Raw genomic sequence first — 19,544 nt, 5'->3', positions numbered from 1 at the left:
TATACAAGTTCTACAAGAAAACAAGGTAATAACCTGAGAGAGGAGGCAAAACACCTCAATTTCAATTAAAAAAATCGAAGCATTTTTTAAAATTAAGAACTAAAAACTCTGGCTACATAACAACCAATATTCATCAAAAGGGAACTGATTAATTACCATAAAGAAATATAATGAAACACAACCTAGATATAGTATCAACAAATTAAAATCAATGCCTATCTCACCAGCATTTAAAAAAAAAAAAAAAAAGGATTTATTTATTTATTTATTTGACAGGCAGAGATCACAAGTAGGCAGAGGGGCAAGCAGAGAGAGAGAGAGAGAGAGAGAGAGAGAGGTGGAAGCAGGCTCCCTGCTGACCTGAGCTGAAGGCAGAGGCTTTAACTCACTGAGCCACCCAGGCACCCCTCACCAGCATTTTTTAAACAACTGTATTTACGCTTTAAATTCCCTTGTTTTGGGGAATCACTATTCCTTCCTTCCAAACTCTCTTTACACTAATGATTAAAATGCAAACTGCAATTCTCGTATACCATCCAACTCTCAGCCTATACTGTCTAGAGCTAATCCAGTAATGGCCAAGATGATTCAGGCTGGGCCAGTCTTTCCACAGGTTTTTCAATCTGAAAAGAACAGATTAAAAACCAAATGTTTCTCTCTTTCTCTCTCATATACATACACACACACACTCATATATATATATATAATAAATATATTATATATATATAATATATATATATAATAAACATATTATATATATATGTATATATATATATCCAAGTACAGAAGAGGAAAAGGAAGAAAGTACATCCACCTAAGAGTCAACCATGGATATCTGAGAAAGGCAGAATTAGAAGGAATCTGTATTTCCCTCTTTATAAATTTTTGGTATATTCTGAATTTTTTACAAATCAGCATATAAAGGACCATTATAATGAAAAGGTCTGTATTTTCAAAAACATAAAACAAGGTGGATGTTTTGGGGTTTTACTCTTCCAATCTACAGAGACACTAGCTACCTTAAGATATGTTCAAATGGGGGCGCCTGGGTGGCTCAGTGGGTTAAAGCCTCTGCTTTCGGCTCAGGTCATGATCCCAGGGTCCTGGGATCGAGCCCCGCATCGGGCTCCCTGCTCCACAGAGGAGCCTGCTTTCCTTCCTCTCTCTCTCTGCCTGCCTCTCTGCCTACTTGTGATCTTTGTCTGTCAAATAAATTAAAAAAAAAAAAAAAAAAAAAAAGATATGTTCAAATGGCTAAGCACATCTCCAATAATCCTTCTGTACTGCTTTACCACTCCACAGAATGAATACCATCCTGTGCCACTGTTCTAAATACAAACCGACAGTAATAAAGGCAAACAATATCTAAATATTGTGTTTAAAATAATTCTTCTTATATTCAATATACTTATATTTCTCAGTGACATGCTCCCATGTAAAAATTCTACATTTCACAACAATGTAAATTCAGTATAAAGCTTTTTAAATGTCTTAGAATTCTCAGAAAATTTAAAACTTTGTGATTCAAGTGCAATGAGGATTAATAATGGGAGAAATAATCTGTATTATCTCCTAAAACGTAATTCTTAACCTCCTTCAGGTCATTTACTTCATTAATAATCTGATGATGAGAAGAATAATCAGGAGACATACATATATATAACTGTGGTTAAAAAAGAAAAAAAATCAGTAAGTTCACAGACCCCCATTAAATCTATCTCAGTACCAGAGACTTCAATTAAGAATCCCTGATATAAAATTAAGACTTAATTGAAATCCCCTAATCCACAAGGCATCCAAATTGTCTTGTCACAAATCTGCTGAAAATACATAACTAGAAATCCTATTTCCAGTTGCACTGGCTTTATAACTAGCCTAGTCTCCACTCTGCTGCCTTTGCTGCAGCTGCTCCTGATGCTGCCACCACCAACTTCTGCACCCATGTGATGCCCTCCACAATCCATCAGTGAGATTTTACAAATACAAACCCAATGATGTATCCAAAACCACAGCTTCCTATTATCAAGATTAAACTTATATTCTCTTAATGAGGGAAATTACATATATATAGTTTAATATCACTTGTTACCTATCACTGCATAACTAGTAAATAATATATAACATATGTTGCTGAATCAGCACACTGTTTTTCACACTGTGTTTCGAATTTCTAGTGAATCATAAAATCAGTAAGTAGCTCGTTGAACAAAACAGAAATGGGAAGGGGGAAATATATGTATAGCCAATCCTCATTAGTCTCAAATTCTGTATTTGCAAATTCACCTCACAAAAACCTGTGACCCCCAAATCACTATGTGCAGTACTTTCCACAGTCATTCAAAGAATGTACAGAGCTGTATTTGAGTGGCCCCAGTCATCTGTTCCCAGCTGGAGGTCAAACAAGGTGACACTCTTTGTTTCAGCTCTCACACTGTAAACAAGTGTACTTCTAATGTCCTTTTTAGTGCCACTTTTTCACATTTTTGTGGTTTTTTTGTTGATGTCATTGTTTATAGGCTCCCCAAGTGTAGTGCTGAAGTGCTGTCTAGTGTTCCTAAGCACAAGAAGGCTGTGATGCACCTTACAGAGAAAATATTTGTGTGTGTGGTTTTTTAAAAAATTTATTTATTTGACAGAGATCACGAGTAGGCAGAGAGGCAGGCAGAGAGAGAGGGGGAAGCAGGCTCCCTGCCAAGCCCGATGCCGGGCTCGATCCCAGGACCCTGGGATCGTGACCTGAGCTGAAGGCAGAGGCTTTAACCCATCGAGCCACGCAGGCGCCCCAAGAAAATACGTGTGTTAAGACAAGCTTCATTCAGGCACAAGTTAGAGTGCTGCTGGCTGCTGAGTTCAATGCCTAGAATCAACAATATATTTTAAATGGAAACATATATAAAACAAGATTATGCATTAATTTGGTTGATAAAAATATTGTGACCAGAGGTTCACAGGATTCCAGCCCTGCATCTCCTTTAGGAGAAATGGTTTAGTATTCCATAATTCACTGTTCATGGCAACTTTACAGAACGTAACTATGGGGGAAAAAGGTCAACTGTTCATTTGCATGGGTGTGCGTTGTCAAGCTGAACTTTATTTCAGTTATATACATACACAATGAATCAATTTTAAAAAGTTTAAAAGCTCATGAATTAGTTACAGCATAGAGAAATACCTCTGACAGGAGTGGTAAAATGGCAAGGTAGATAGGCCGGGGACATGGTCACACGTACTAACCCCTTTTTCTGCCTAGAATCAAAATCACCCATCAATTGTGATTCCGTTGCTAAATCTGGGGTAAGGTCTACACATCTACTTTACAAAAGCATCCCAGATTATTCTATGTGGTCAAGATGAGAACTGCTATTCTCCCTCCTAAATTGGTAGTTTTCAAATTGGTCACTGGACAGGCATCATGAGGAACATGCTAAAAAATACAGATTCCCGGGCCCCATTCCAAACCCACTACAAGCTACAATTATCAGAATGGAGCCCAGTGATCAGTGTTTTTAACAAGCCCTCCAGGTGATTCTGATGCATGACAAAGTTTGAGAATCACTGACCTAAATCTTTTGTTACTTCTTTAGGAGGTATTTTGAAAGCCCTGATGAACTAACTCTAAATTGGCTGAGCTGATACATCAAACAAAGCTGAAAAAGAACTACTACTGACTGAAGCACAGATAATGTATAGAAAATCATCTAAGTACTTTACGGAAAGTGTCTTCTGTGCTTTAAACCAAAATAAGTAAAATCTGCACATTTCTTGTATAATAATGAAGCAGCACTATTTCTTTAGGTCATCCTCCATATCACAAAGTTTCTTTTCCCAGAGCTCTTCAAACAGGAATTGCTTTTTTTTTTTTTTTTTTTTTTAAGGAGAGTGTCGATAGGGAAGAGGAGATGGAAAGAGAGACTCTTGAGTATCAGCATGGAGCCTGTTGGGGCACTCCATCTCACAACTTTGAGGTCATGACCTTAGCCAAAACCAGGAGTCAGATGCTTAACCAAATGAGCCACCGAGGCACAGCTCTTTACACAAGTTTGCCTACCCTAAAAGGTAACTCTACACTAGATCACAATTCCTAAACCCTCTAACAACTCTGTGGGGCATCACACGCTGTCCAGTACGAAAAGTAATGACATGCACCTAAAAAAACCTCATGGCTTCCTGGCAGATGATATAACTTCAAAACTAATTTGTAAAAAATAATTCAGTAGTATCTTATATTCAATTAGCTGTTGCATGAACTCAAAGATACTCTTATCCAAATCACGTCCCTTGTGACACAAATTTCCAGAATATCGTTTCTATCTTCTACCTAACACATTAAACCTTATACAGAGTCATCCATGTACAACTCTTTTCTATGGGACTATAAACTGCCTGAAGGCAGGTACATCTTATCCCTTTCTGTAATCTGAAGTATACAGCAGGTGTTGTTTATTCCACCAGCAAATATTCACTGACTAACTACCGTATGTCATTCACTGTACCACATGATAGATACAAAAGTACAGACATGGCCCATGTATTCATGGATATATATGCTGGATGAATAAGCACGCACTTCAATGAAAGTTTTAGAGAGTACAATCTGTATGAAAGATCCAGCTTACCAACATGATAAGCAGAAATAAACCGCTTCCTTCAAAACAGTAGACTACTGTTGCTCTTCTGACCAAAACTTCTATTTAAGGCCATAAACAACTCAGAGAGAAAATACACTGACAAGCCACTTAATCAATCATTAATCTGACTTTAAAATATTTACCTTGTATATAAGAAAATAAACAGAAGTCCTATGTATAACGCAAGGCTTACAGACAGCCAAACTGCCACATGGGGATAAAAGATTAAGGATTCATATCCAAACTTTAAAATGATTCAACCAGAAAGCTACAATCTGCCAATTCCCAATTCTTCAGAGATTTTAAAGGAAAAAAATTTAAAATCAAAATTACTTGACTTTATGATGCTAGATTAAGAAACTAACTCTAAGATCACATATTATAAAATACAGGAAATATTTGCCTTCATGTAGTAAAAAGCATTTGTTCACAAGTTTTTTAGGATAAACATACATGATACTAACAATAGATGCCTCTGTAGAGTGTCTGGGGATTGTAGGGAAGGAAGGGCAACTTACTTTTCATGTATCAATTTGTGCTATTAAGTTTTTATATTTAAATCATGTGGGTCTATTGTTTTTCAATGTAAAAAAACCTAGCAAATGCCTTAAACATGAAGATAACATATTGTTTATAGTAGCATCTCCAATATAATAATGGAAATAAAATCTTTAGCCTAACTTTATATATTTGGGACAAAGATGACACAGGAATAGAAAATCTTGAGGTGTTCTGAACCTCAAGTCACAGACCCCCCCCCCAAAACTTGGGTGAGAAAATAATCATTTCTCTAATTCCACTAACTTCTACCAAATTTAACATTTCCTTCAATTACTAATGTCAGCAAAAGGCAAAATAGTAGTACTGGTTAACATTAGGACTAGCAACACAACAGAAATCACAGATCATTTCATTGTCATATTAACAGTGGTTGCACTTGTTGAAATACTTATACTTATCACTACTTCAACTTAGACTCAACTCTAGATCCTGTCAGTATGCTGATAAGGCATGTAAATCACAAATTGTTTTAATATTTTGATAACCTGCAGTACAACTGGTTTATATGATTTTATTTTATGCATTTAAAACATCATTCTGATTCAGGCCCTCTGCCCATTTTTTTAATTCTTTCTGGAACTGAGCTGTATAAGTTCTTTATATATTTTGGATACTAACCCTCTACTGGATATGTCATTTGGACATATCTTCTCCCATTCAGTACACTGTCTTGTCATTTTGCTGATCATCTCTTGAGCTGTACAAAAGCTTTCAATTTGCTTTTGTTTCCCTTGCCTCAGGAGACATATGTAGAAAACTTTCTATCACCCATGTCAGGGACACTATTACTGCTTATGTTTTCTTCCGGGAGTTTTAAGTCTCACATTTAGGTCTTCAATCTATTCTGAGTTTATTTTTGTATATGGTACAAGGAAATGCTCCAGTTTTCCCACTATATATTCTTGCCTCCTTTGTCGTAGATTAGTTCACCACACAAGCAGAGGTTTACTTCTGGGGTTTCTATTCTATTCCATTGATCTATGTGTCTATTTTTATATCTGTACCATACAGTTTCAACTACTACAGTTTTATAGTATTATATCTTGAAGGCTGGGATTATAATGCCTCCACCTTTGTTCTTCTCAAGACTTCTTTAGCTATTCAAGGTTTTTCTGGTTCCATACAAATGTTAGCATTATTTGTTCTAATTCTGTGAAAAATGCTATTGGTATTTTGATAGAGACTGCTTTAAATCTGCACATGGCTTTGGGTAGTGTTAACTTTTTTTTTTTTTTTTTTTAAGTTGGCTCCACTTCTGCTGTGGAGCCCAACGCAGGGCTTGAACTCATGACCCTGAGATCAAGTGACCCTGAGATCAAGACCTGAATGAGCTGAAATCAAGAGTCAGATAGTTAACCAACTGAGCCACCCAGATACCTCAGTCGTACAAAACATTTTAACAACATTAGTTCTTCCAACCCATCAGCATAGAATATCTTTTCCTTGTTTGTGTCACCTTTAATTTCTCTCATTATTGTTTTATAGTTCTCCAAGTACAGGTCTTTCACCTCTTTGGTTAAGGTTATTCCTAGGTATCTTATTCTTTTTGGCACAACAGACATTTTTCCAAATACATCCAAAAAGCCAAAGACACACAAAAAGATTTTCAACATCATTATTCATCAGGGAAATGCCAGTCAAAACCACAATGAGATATTACCTTACACCCATCAGAATGGCTACAATCAGAAAGACAAGAAATAACAAGTGAGAGTGGTGAGAGTACAGAGAGTGTACAGAGAGAAAGGAACCCCTATGCACTGTCAGTGGGAATGTAAATTGGGGCAGTCACTGTGGAAAACAGTAGCAAAAAAAATAAAGTAGAACTACCATATGATTCAGCAGTTCCCCTCCTGGGTATTTACACAAAGAAAACAAAACCACTAATTTAAAAAGATACATGCACCTCTGTGTTTACTGCAGCTTTATTTACAAGCCAATATCCAAGATACGGAAGCAACCCCAGTGTCCATAAGTAGATGAACAGAGCTCAGGCAGGAAGGCTTCCTCCCTCTTCCACTCCTCCTCCTTGTGTACCCTCTCACTGTGTCTCTCTCTGTCAAATGAATAAATAAAATCTTTAAAAAAATAAGGGGGGGGGGACTTGCCATTTTTGCAACATCCTGGGTAGACTTACAAAGTATAATGCTAAGTAAAATAAGTCAGACACAGACAAATACTATCTGATTTCACTCATGTGGAATCTGAGAAACAAAACAAACGAACAAAGAAAAAAAGGGACAAACAAAAAACCCAGACACCTAAATACAGAGAACAAACTGATGGTTGCAGCGGGAGGGCAAAGGTAGAAAGGGAAATAAAGGGGATTAAGAGTACACTTATTCTGATGAGCACAGAAGAATGTATACAATTGCTGAACCACTATACTGTATACCTGAAACTAATGTAACAATGTATGTCAATTATACTTTAAAAAAAAAAATCATTTCGAGCCAGTTTTACCAGACTGCAAAGTCCAAGTCACAAAAGGTTAAGTAAGGAGCCTTAGAAAATGGTTCTTAAATCAGATGCAACAGTCCCCATTTGGAAATAAAAGGAGAAATTTTGGGGGGTTATGCCAATTGGAATGCTACCAGAAATTAGCAGGCAGGATATCAATAAACTTCCTGCTATGTCTGTGACAGTCTCATACATCCAACAAATTGCCAAAAACGTGTCAGTCAAGAAACACCTCAAGGATCAAACAAATGGCAAGATTACCCTCCTCAGTACCATGTTTGCCAAAGTTTCCAAACTTAAATGTTTACCCCAGAGTGCACTGGTTTATTAGAACATCTCTCTTCATTTAATTCTCTAGTGTATACCACCCACTGAACAGTTTTCTATCACTAAAACGAACTTTCCCCCATGACCAACTAAATAATCCAAGAAAAAAAAATCACTTCTAAAAACAAATACAATATTTATCAATTATTCAGGAGTCAAGTATTACTCTGAGGATTAGAGTAAATTTTCTTTGTTTTTAATTTTCAAAGTCTTTAATTTCTTTTAAATCATTTTGACTGTTAAATGCTCTGTCAGAGATAGAAGGAGGAAAATGTACATATCAATTTGCTAAAGTTTGACAACTATAAAAATATATGTAATTGACTGAAGAAAAAAATATGAAACTATACCTCAAAATAACATATGGAAATACTCTTTTACTTTTCCATATTCCTTCACATTATCCTGTATAACTGAAAACTGTTATTAATAATAAAAAAAATAGCAGTTGTCTGCATAAGACACTGACTTAAGTCTACTTAAAAAGTTAATCTTTCAGATTATCTTTTGAGATACTCCTCATTAAACAGATGAAGCAAAGTGGCTCCATGAGATGAAGTAATTTATCCTGCCCAGAGGGAAAGTGGCAGAGGCCATGAATGGAACCTAAGCCACAATTCTAAAGTACTAACTTCATCAAATTAGCACTACAAGTAAGAGCTGCTTGTGGACTCCCCAACCAATAACCTCATATCCTTTGCCTACACTCCTCTCCAAAAAAGGAAGTGAGAAAGCTGGAAGTAAAGATACGAGTTAGAGAGTTAGCAGAGAGCCTGACTCTTCCAATCTGCGTTCTTCTGACTGCACAGTGACACTAGTGGGCAAGAAAAAAGAAACCAAAAAGCATATATAAGGAAGTGGTGCTAAGGAGAATCTGTAAGTGGCATCATCTTCCTCCATTTATTAATCCCACAAAGAACAGTGCTGCATGGTAGACTAGACAAACCCAAAGTTTTGTTTCATTGAAGTGTAGAGAAGGCAAAATATAAACAGGGATCAATTTTAAGATAAAATCAAATAATCGTGACAGACCTACTGTTATCTACATTGGTCTCCTTCCTGGCTTATTCCTACCTATCATCCTTTCCTCCTTATGCTACCCCTACACGTCCATTACTGTTTTTCTACCTCAACTTTACTTGTAATGAAATGAAGATGTAGAGCTGTATGTTTAATAATACAATCAAATTCAATCCCAGGGTCCCATATATTGTCAATGCCTGTATTATAAACTTTCTATCACCTAAGTGTCTGGATAGGTATCCAGCCTATGGCGAGTAAAATGAAGACAGTATACCTTCCTTAAGGTATCTTGTCTAATTGGGAAAATAAGGGTCTATCTTCTCACTCTCTCATGCATATATCCATATCCATCCATCCACACACAAATGCACACACCCGTCAAGTGAGAGTCATGAGATACCAGAAAATTAAAATAAACTTAAATGGTATGGGCTAAAAAGTATGCCAAAATTCAGAATATTTACAGCAATGAGTAAGATTAGTAAAGACAGTGAAAGAAAACTTCATGAAAGCAAGGGAACTGATCACACCCAAAACATACAGAGTGGACTTCTCCACTGATCTCTAGGAAAAATAAGTATCAAATAGTAGAAAAATATAACTGAATCTTTAAAAAAAAAAACAACAACAACCTCTAAACCAAATTAACAGCATTGCAGTAACTTTTTAAAGAGTTAAAGCTTACCTACTAGTAGCTTCCTAGTCTCTCACTTGTTAGCTCTTTTCATCTACTTAATATTCTGGACAATATGCCTAGTAGGTAGAAATGTGGATTCACAGATGCAAGTAATTTTTAGACCCAAAGGCACTTTAAAGGTCACTTAATCCAATTCCATTTCCCAAATGAGGAAACTAAGGGCCAGGAAGGTTAAACAGTATCTTTGAGGTCACACAAAATGCATCCCTTACTACTCTGAAAATTAGTATGAAAGGTATGCTTTCTTTAAAAAGATTTTGGAGTCTTCTTTTATAGTCCTTAACTTAAATTTCCTTTAAAATTTGCAATACACACCTTACTATTTTATTATAAAATAGGCAAAACATTGTTACCTCATTAAAACACTTTACAAACTTAAGGTTTATAAAAACACCCTAAATGTTCAAATTCACGAGTCAAACCATGGATTAAAACAATTTAACGATTTAACTCCACAATTTTTGGTAACTCTGTTACATACACACTATTAGTAAGTCTCTAAAGGGCAGCTACCTAGCTAAAGCCTCATTCTCAAGGGTAACCCTTAACAGCACGTTAAGTACTAATCACTATCCCTGTCCCCTGTCAGACTGTCACTTACAGGTACATAGATACCTGAAGCAAGCCAAACCAATAATGTCCTTTAACACCAGGATCTGGGATTTGGAAATGAAAAAAATGTAACAGTGATGAGAATAACAGCTAATATTTACTGACTGCTTATTGAATGCCACAAATTCTCCCAAGTGCACCACAATTCATCTTCTCAACAACCCTATGTGATTTTATAGATCAAGTTAACCTGCCAGGGGACTCAAAACCATTTCTGTTCTGGCTCCAGAACATATACACTTAACTACTACCTCTTACCTACTACCTTAACTATACTACCTCTCAAAAGATTGGGAATTGTTAATGTCACTTGCTGCTAAGGGCCCACAGCTTGCTCTGGTTCCAGGCCTTCCCAAGCCTTGACTGTTCAAAAGCCTTCTTTGGAATCTTTGAGACAACATCCAGGAATGAAAGAAACCAGATTTGGTTTTTTGTTTCTGTTACTTGAAACTAACCTAATGATCCCACCTGTTAAATTAATTTTTAGGCCTCATTTTTAGAGAAATGATACTGATGAAACCTAAATTTATACCATAGATAAATCATTCCTTTACATTTTTTTAAAAGAGAAATGTGTTTACAAAAGGCATTCACTTCAAAGCTTCTTTTATATCATTCCCTGAGGCAAAACCTTTTTTTTTTTTTAATTTATTTATTCCTCAAAGAGAGAGGGAGAGTGGGAGAGAGAGAGAGAGAGTGCGAGCACACCACGTGCACACAAGCAGGGGGAGCAGCAGGGAGAGGGAGAAGCAGGCTCCCTGCTGAGCAAGGAGCCCCAGATCATGACCTAGGGTTGAAGCAGATGCTTAACCAACTGAGCCACCCAAGTGCCCGAGGCAAAAACTTCCAATGACTCTTCCATGTTACAGAATAATAAGTGAGAGATCAGTGGAAATATAATAAACCTTAGGTATCACCTAGTTCTCTTTTTATAAATGAAGCAATAGTAAAGATCAGAGCCCTAGAGTCAATCCCTCATAGGGTTTGAGTTCAAATACTGTTTTGCTATGTTCTAACTCAGGCAGGGGTGACCCTGGGCAAGACACTTAAATCTCCAAAGCCTCAGTTTCTTTTGGAAAAGAGACAATATACTACTACACACCCTGTTGTTATAATGAGTTCTAAACCATCTACTGAATTTAACAAAGTACCTGGCACATACTCAACACACACTCAATAAATGGTAACTGTGATGGTAGTGATGAATGACCTGATGCTCAGAAAAGGCAGGGAACTTTCCCAGATCATCTGGTTACTAAGAACAGAAACAAAACTAGAAACAGACTTCACACTTGCAAGTCAGTGCTCTTTTTTTCTGTACCATCCTATAATTTCCTGGATCTAACGTTCGAAACTATCTCCAATCTGGTATAATTCTACCCTTTTTTCAACCTTGTCACGACCCTAACTTTTATTCATTCATTCACCAAATATTTATTGAGGGTTTTCTTTGTTCTGAACAGTTTCTAGTGTTGAAGATATAGCACAGAACAAAAGAGGGGGAAGAAAAATAAAAGCCACCTGCATAACCAAAAAAATGGGGAGAAAGAGCTAAGAGAATGACCAGCTCAGAAATGACAAAGGGCTCCCCTCCTGAAGTTTCTATCAGCAGGGGATAACGGATTGAAAAGGACAGGTAAAATACACATAACATGGAAGAACCTTCCTTTAGTCTACTTAACATCCCCCAGAAATTGTTTTTGTTTGTTTTTTTAAAAACTTATTTATCTGAGAAAGAAAAAGAAAGATGATGTGCATGAGCATGCGGTGGGAAGGGGCAGAGAGAGAAGAGAAGCTTAAGCCAACTCTGCACAGAGCACAGAGCCCCACACAGGGCTTGATCTCAAAACCCTGAGATCGCAATGAGAGCCTAAACCAAGAGCCTAAATCAAGAGACAGATGCTTAACCAACTGTGCCACCCCGGCACCCCAACATCCATAGAAATTGCTTTAAACATTCCTTCACTCAAGTATTTTTGTCAACACACACTGTACAACCAAACCTGAAAGCCCAAATTGTTAAATCTCTCTCCAACCCCTCTATACATTCTAATAGCAATTTTCTCTCTTAACTACACTGACATTTAGATTTTTCTAATGCTCTTTGTCAGGTGAACTTAACCTGATAGTTTATGCTAACTTTCCAGATACGTTTTTGACTTCAATGACTCATTTAAGTTCTCTGAAGTCAAGATCTGTATTGTATTCTTTTAATTTTAATCCTAATCCTAAAACTCCAGCGCACAGTCTTACAAATACTTTTAGATATATTTAACCTCTTTAAAATAGTTCACTAATGTCTGGGACATCTGGGTGGCTCAGCTGGTTAAGCCGCAGCCTTCAGCTAAGGCCATGATCCCAGAGTCCAGGGATATAGAGTCCCACATCAGGCTCCTTGCTCCACAGGGAGCCTTCTCTCCACCTCTGCCTGGTTGTGAACTCTCTCTCTTTCTCTCTCTGACAAATAAATAAATAAAGTCTTTAAAAAAATACTTACAAATATCCTATTTAAGTAACACCCGGCACTCAGATGATACCTGGTAAGTATTTGCTTTTGTTGAAATAAATGTTAAATGTTTTTACAAGATCAATTTACAAAATTCTATTTTATATCCTCTCTAGAACCCTATCATGATCTATGAAATGTATCAGTGCCAAAAGTAACTTTGAAATGTGAGAAAGACTGAATATATTCCTACTCTATCATTGAAAATGTCCCTTAAAATATTAAAAGAATACCAAAATTAGACAACTAAAACATAAAAGGAGAAAAGGTAATTCAAATCAGTCACGGCCTTCTTCTTTAAAAATAAGCAGAATCACCTGCTTCATGTAGAGTTTGGTTCAAGGTACATGTTACTACAAAAAGATATCATACATAAACCTACATACACCTGTTAAGAATAATTAACACAAGACAAAAATTAATATTGCAGCCATACCTTACACATAAAAAAATTCTTTATTTAAGAGTCTCTCACTCAAGGGGGGGGGGGGGGGAGGCTTGGCATTTATGTATGTTATACCAAAGTAAGAAACCAAAAAGAATTCCCCTAAGAATAATTTATCAAATTCTGCTAATAAATTTTATACACACACACACAGAGTGTTTCACAAAAACATAGGATCTTCGTACAGAAAAAAAAATTAAAGGCTCATTCAACATTTAACCCACATTTAGCAAGCATATATTATTTGTCATTATTATTTGTTCTGGGGAACAAAATATGCAACCTTACAAAGATTACATTCTATTAGGATAAAATCTAAATAATAAAATAGGATAGTTTCCCACAAACTTCTTATATGCTTAAGATAACATAAACATTCAGATAAACACAATGGTGCCAGGACAGGGAAGCAAAGCTAACAAACTTCTAAGAAAAAAAAGAAACAGAAAATCTGAAAAGCCCAAAGCAAAAATCAGACACAGTTCAGTGAACAAAAACTACACTTAATAATGTAATATTCCAATCAAACTGATGTCATCTTTCAAAGTTCCCTAAATTATAAAAAGTAAAACATTATTTACACTGTAATGAACTTGTAACAGTTCAGAAGCTAATCTGTGGTTCTGTAAGAAGTTAATATGAAGCTTAGTAGTTATAAGAATGGTTTTTGTGGGCGCCTGGGTGGCTCAGTTGGTTAAGCAACTGCTTTCGGCTCAGGTCACGGTCCTGGAGTCCCAGGATCGAGTCCCACATCGGGCTCCCAGCTCCATGGGGAGTCTGCTTCTCCCTCTGACCTTCTCGCTTCTCATGCTCTCTCTCACTGTCTCTCTCTCAAATAAATAAATAAAATCTTTAAAAAAAAATAAAATAAAATAAAAAAAGAATGGTTTTTGTGATATTAAAGGCAAGGGCATTCACTCACTCTGCCAGTTACTAACAGCGAGACCTGCAGTTTCTTCATCCATAAAATAAAAACAATAATACTCCCCAGGACTGTTACAAGGATTAAATGAAAACCCAAAACAGGAAGCAATTCAAATATCCAGATGGATGGATGAATATATCAATTCACTAGAACACTATTCAGTAAAAAGGAATGGACTGATACATGTAACAAGGATGAATCTTTAATGCAGCATGCTGAGCAAAAGAAGCCTAACACAAGGGAATACGAAATCCATTTAAATGAAATTCTAGAAAAGATAATACTTATCTACAGGAAGAGAAAGCTAATCAGCAGTTGCTTTGAACTACTAGTGGAGAGGGACTGACTTGGGTGTTTGAAATGTTGTTTTATCTTTTTTTTTTTTTAAGATTTTATTTATTGGGGGGGGGGGGAGCACAGGCAGACAGAATGGCAGGCAGAGGCAGAGGGAGAAGCAGGCTCCCTGCCAAGCAAGGAGCTGGATGTGGGACTCGATCCCAGGACTCTGGGATCATGACCCGAGCAGAAGGCAGCTGCTTAACCAACTGAGCCACCCAGACATCCCGAAATGTTGTTTTATCTTGATTGTGGTGTCATTTCCTCAGGTGTACACATCTGTCAAAACTCATCAAACTCTATGCTTTAAATGAACACACTTTACTGTATGTAAATTTTACCTCAAAAAAGTTGGTTTTTAAAAAAGATTAAATGAAATAATAGTACGTAAAGTTCTTAACGTTACCTGAGACACTAGAAATATTCAAAAAATGGTATTATAAAAAAATATCAACTGCCACTATACAACACTCGGGGAGGTGGCAGAATCACCGATCACCTGATCTCTCTGGCTAAGTTTTAAATAAACATATGTTTACAGTATCTGACCTAAACCAAGTGCCATGTGGAGCACGATCAAGATTAGGAGGGCAGGGGCGCCTGGGTGGCTCAGTGGGTTAAGCCGCTGCCTTCGGCTCAGGTCATGATCTCAGGGTCCTGGGATCGAGTCCCGCATCGGGCTCTCTGCTCAGCAGGAAGCCTGCTTCCTTCTCTCTCTCTGCCTGCCTCTCAGTGTACTTGTAATTTCTCTCTATCAAATAAATAAATAAAATCGTAAAAAAAAAAAAAAAAAAAGATTAGGAGGGCAAACCTTAGGCTAAAGAGAAACTAAGGAAAGGGAAGAGAAGATGGCTGTATGTCCAAAAGAAAATGAAGAGCTAAAAGAATGACAGAGTAGTATCAGTGCCAAACAACACCTAAATTACCTCAACTAAGTATCATCAAAATGTAACTCAAAACTGAGTCAATGACTATATAAACAAAGTCTAATAACAATCTGATAAATATAGTCCTTAATTTTACTGGCAGGGGCGGGGGGGGGGGGGAGCGGGAATAGAAGAGAAGTAAAATCCATGAAGGTGGTTCAAGTGCAGTCAAAGGATTCTGTCAACCAAACAGCAAGGGAGTCATACTGTGGACAGTTTAGAAATGCAAAAAGCAACAATTATAAATCCACAATCCAAAGCTTTTTGTTTTTTTTTTTTTTTACAAGTCTACATGATTAAAAGAAATACTTATAAAAGTAATTAGAACATGCTGATAATGGAAGCTGAAGTGAAATACAATTCAACTGAAACACAAAACATTTATGAGATTTATATTTTACTGCTGCTTAGAACTGTTGATCATGGAAGAACATTTTTTTGAAGAACAAGTAATTCTGCTGAATAACAGAAATCCTGTAAATAAGACCAGAAGAACTGAACTGGCTGTCACTCATGAAAGCACAAGTCTTTTGACTTACATGTCAACTTAAAAGATGAAAAGAAAAAAAACTAAAACCCCAACTGGACATTCTGGGAAGGGAAAAACTTTAGACTATAAATCTTAACTGTCAGAGTTTGTTTAGTTTTGTTTTGATTTTAAGTACCTCCACTTGGAACACTGAAGAGGTAGAAAGGACAGGACAAAGAGTCAGAAGTCCAGGGTTTCAACTCTAGTTCCACCAGAAGCTGGATTTCTTCTTCCCTAAAATTGGACAGCTGAAGCAGCGTACTGAAAATTGTCCAATATAATCTAATTTCCAATCTCTAGATGGGAAACCACAACTTCCGAAAAAGTTATAGGGAAAGGGTTAAACATTTGTTTTTTAATACATCATTAAAAGAGTAACTAAAATGCAGTTTTCTTCCTCAATTCAGATAAAATACCAAAATATATGTGGCAACCTAAGGACCTAAAGCAGTAAATATATTGCTGATCACCGTTCACAAAAAGCAGCTTATCTTCCAGGGCTAACTGTTCATTCTAGAACAAGTTTCCTGATTTCAGTTCTTCCCAAACCAAAATAACGGGATCCAAGGAATTACATTCTATATTGATACTTCAAGATTCATGAGCTACCTCTCCTTTTTTATCAAAACCCACAAAATAATAAATTTAACTTTGTGGAATACAAAGTTGTGTTTTTTAAAGTTTAATTCAATTAATTCTCCTACATACTATAACTTTAATTATCATTCACATAGAAAACTGAGCTAAGGTAGAAATAAACTTTAAGAATAAAAAGAATGTTCTCATATGACTTAGATCTAAATCTACTGCAAATATTGGGTTTTCTTTTGCTTGGGGGGGTCATCTTATTATTTGAAAAGCTGAATATTGAATGTTCACCCTGATACTATTGCTATATTCATTTTCTACTCAAAATGCAAGACTTTCAAGTAACCAAAGACCAAAGAGAAATGTGATTAAATCACAGGAGAAAGTAGTAATAACAGGGTAATATAATGAGGTCAGAACTGGAGCAGCCAATCAAAAGCATAAAAGCATTTCCTGCAATATTAATAGTCAAAAGAGAAAACCAATCACAGCAACATCGAGCCTTCTTCTGACAGTCACAGAAGCAAGAGAACCAATCCACGCACAACCAGGGTTGACAATAAGGCGGGACCGCAGGTTCATTGAAGAAATTCTTGAGGGTGCAGTTACTATGAACTTCGCACGCAAGTAACACCATTCCAGAGTCATAAACACAGTCAAGCCAGATAAAATTCATCCGTATGCAAAATCCCGTCAGGGAGAAAAGCACAATTTTTGCAGAAAGCAATGTAGTATCAAAAAACGTAACTGTCAGTTTAGATGCATTAAATCCTCAACTTCTAAAAGACCCTCCTCTTCGATGACAATTCTCGGGGACACGGCGCGGGGACCGGGCAGCGCCAGCAGCTCCTAGCGGAACATCTCCATTTGCTTTCTAACGCTGCGCGCCGAGCCGGCGCCTTCCTGGCCAGGCCGGCAGCGCCGTCCCTCTCGCGGCCGGGGAGCTAGCCGGTCAACGGCTTTCTACCGCTACACCCCACTGGGTAGTCACGGCCCCCGCCCTTCCCCGCCGCAGTGCTGCACCGCCTCATCCCGCCGCACCACCGCCGGCTCGAGAGCGAGGGTTACCTTGCTAGAAGGAAGAGGATTGTTTTGAACGCGTTTTGCTTTCCATAGTCATTTTAAAAAGAACCCAATGCAAAACTAAATTTGAAAGTGGGGGGGGGGGCGAAAAATCCTTCCTATCCAAAGAATCCCTCGCTCATTAATTAAACCCGCACCGGAGAAAGATTGGGGGGGGAGGAAGGAGGTAAACAGAGGCCGTACGCCAAGTGCGGCCAGAACATCCCCTGCGCCATTCCCGGCCGCCGCTTACGGCAAGGCCCCCTTACGGCAGCGTAAGCGGCGCTGCGAGCTAATCACAACACTGGGACGCAACAACATGGCGGCCGCGGGCGGGCGCTGCGCCGGCCGAGAGGGTTTACGCTACTCCGCCGGCGTAGGGTCCCATGCATTGGAGCGGCAGAGGCGCCCTCCAGCGAGCGTAAAGCGCTCTGTGAATGGCGAGGCCCGACTGACAAAGGGGAGGGGGGAGGAGGGAAGGGGGGGTAATAAACACTCGAGTCCCTACCGATTCCTCCTCCTTCTCCATCCCGGTGGGCATCTGGGGCACGGCCCGGTTGATGGAGACGCAGTCGTTGAGATCAGGCATGTCCTTGCCGCGGTAGATAGGCAGCGGTTTGGCGGCGTCCAGCGCCCGCGCTCGGAAGGAGAGTTTACTCATTGTCTCCCCGCCTTACAGGAACAGCCCGGGCGGCGGCGGCGGGGCGGGCGGGGAGGGGGGGAGGACTCCCGCCGCCTCCTCCACCTCCTTCCTCAGTGCAGCGCGGCCGGCCCGCTCCTCCTCCTCCTCCTCACTGCCCCCGGCCACAGCATGGGCGCCCACCCCGCCCGAAAACAGCCCCCCGCCGCCCGCGGCCGCTTCCACACACTAGATCCGCCGCTCGCCCGCCCGATCCGCTCCCTGCGCCATGGCCAACATGGCGGACATTACCACAGCGGCGGCGAGCGATCCCGGCAGCCCGCGCGAGAGCGCGCCCCCGCCGCGGGGACGCGCCTCGCCCTCTCCCTCCCTTCCTCCCTCCTTCCTCTCGGTTCCCCTCCCTAGCCTGCCCACCCACTCTCTCCGCGGCGCGGCCGGCCCGCGGGAGCGTGCTCAGCCTCGGGCAGCTCAGGGGAGAGGGGGCGGCGGCGGCGGCGGCCCTCGGCTTGCCGGCCGCGTCTAGCCCTGTGGCAGGTGCCAGGTGCGCAAGTTAACGCGCCCCTGAGCGTGCGCCTCTGCCTCCGCGGCCCCGACCCGCCGCTCGCTGGGTGCCCCGAAGGAGAGCGCTGGGCAAGACACGGCCGCGCGGAGCAGCGTGTCTGCAGAAGTCCGTGAGCGGGAAAGGAAGATGTCAGCCAGGGCACAACAGCCACCACCGAGCCTGTACTTAGAAAGCGCTATCTCCACGGTGCCCCAAAAGCCGGCTCATTCGCATCCTCCAATTCGCACATCCCTGGGAGGTGCGAAGGGTCCGTTCCGTCTGCCCACTCAGAGCGGCGCAGATCTGCTGGTCCGCCCGCCCCGAAAACGGCCGTGCAGCCCCGGCCCTCTACCCTGCATGCTCTTCAGTACCTGGCCCAAAGTACTCTTCGCGGTAATGCGTCTTCACTCATCGTCGCCCTCGCCGGGAAGATGCGAATGGCAGCAGTGAGGGTTAATGTTTGAGGCTGCCAGATGCAACAAGTGCCCTTGAACCTGTCACCCAAACTTCTTAGAGTTATTTAATGGGTGGTAGATATTTCTCAGATTTCAAAAACCGAGTTCTTAAGAGTTAAACTTATAAAAGTAATCCAAGGCAGCACACATTTCCAAAGTAGCAAGTGTGTGTAAAACATTGGGTATTGTGGAAGAGGCAAAGAGGTTTGAAGTTCCTGCCCTCATAGAGCTTTCATGTTAATGGGATGACAGGATGGTTGGAAAGATGAGTAACAATAAGAGT

At 39.5% G+C, this 19,544-nt stretch overlaps 1 protein-coding gene across 4 annotated transcripts in view; it reads right to left on the bottom strand.

Annotated features, from left to right (window-relative positions):
- EPC2 (enhancer of polycomb homolog 2) overlaps positions 1 to 19,019 on the bottom strand; it is a 117,128-nt gene extending 98,109 nt beyond the window's left edge. Inside the window, exon 1 of one of the 4 annotated variants that reach the window (XM_082690906.1) lies at positions 18,134 to 19,019. In XM_082690906.1, the coding sequence (XP_082547032.1) occupies positions 18,134 to 18,286 (153 nt within the window). In that variant the 5' untranslated portion in view covers positions 18,287 to 19,019. The remainder of the gene's footprint in view (positions 1 to 18,133) is intronic. The other 3 variants (XM_082690908.1, XM_082690905.1, XM_082690907.1) reach the window with 3 other exon arrangements.
- Positions 19,020 to 19,544: the final 525 nt, after the last annotated feature.

Source organism: Mustela nivalis (genome assembly GCF_964662115.1).
Source record: "Mustela nivalis genome assembly, chromosome: 11".
Taxonomy (NCBI): domain Eukaryota; kingdom Metazoa; phylum Chordata; class Mammalia; order Carnivora; family Mustelidae; genus Mustela; species Mustela nivalis.
This window is presented reverse-complemented; position numbering and strand designations above follow the sequence as displayed.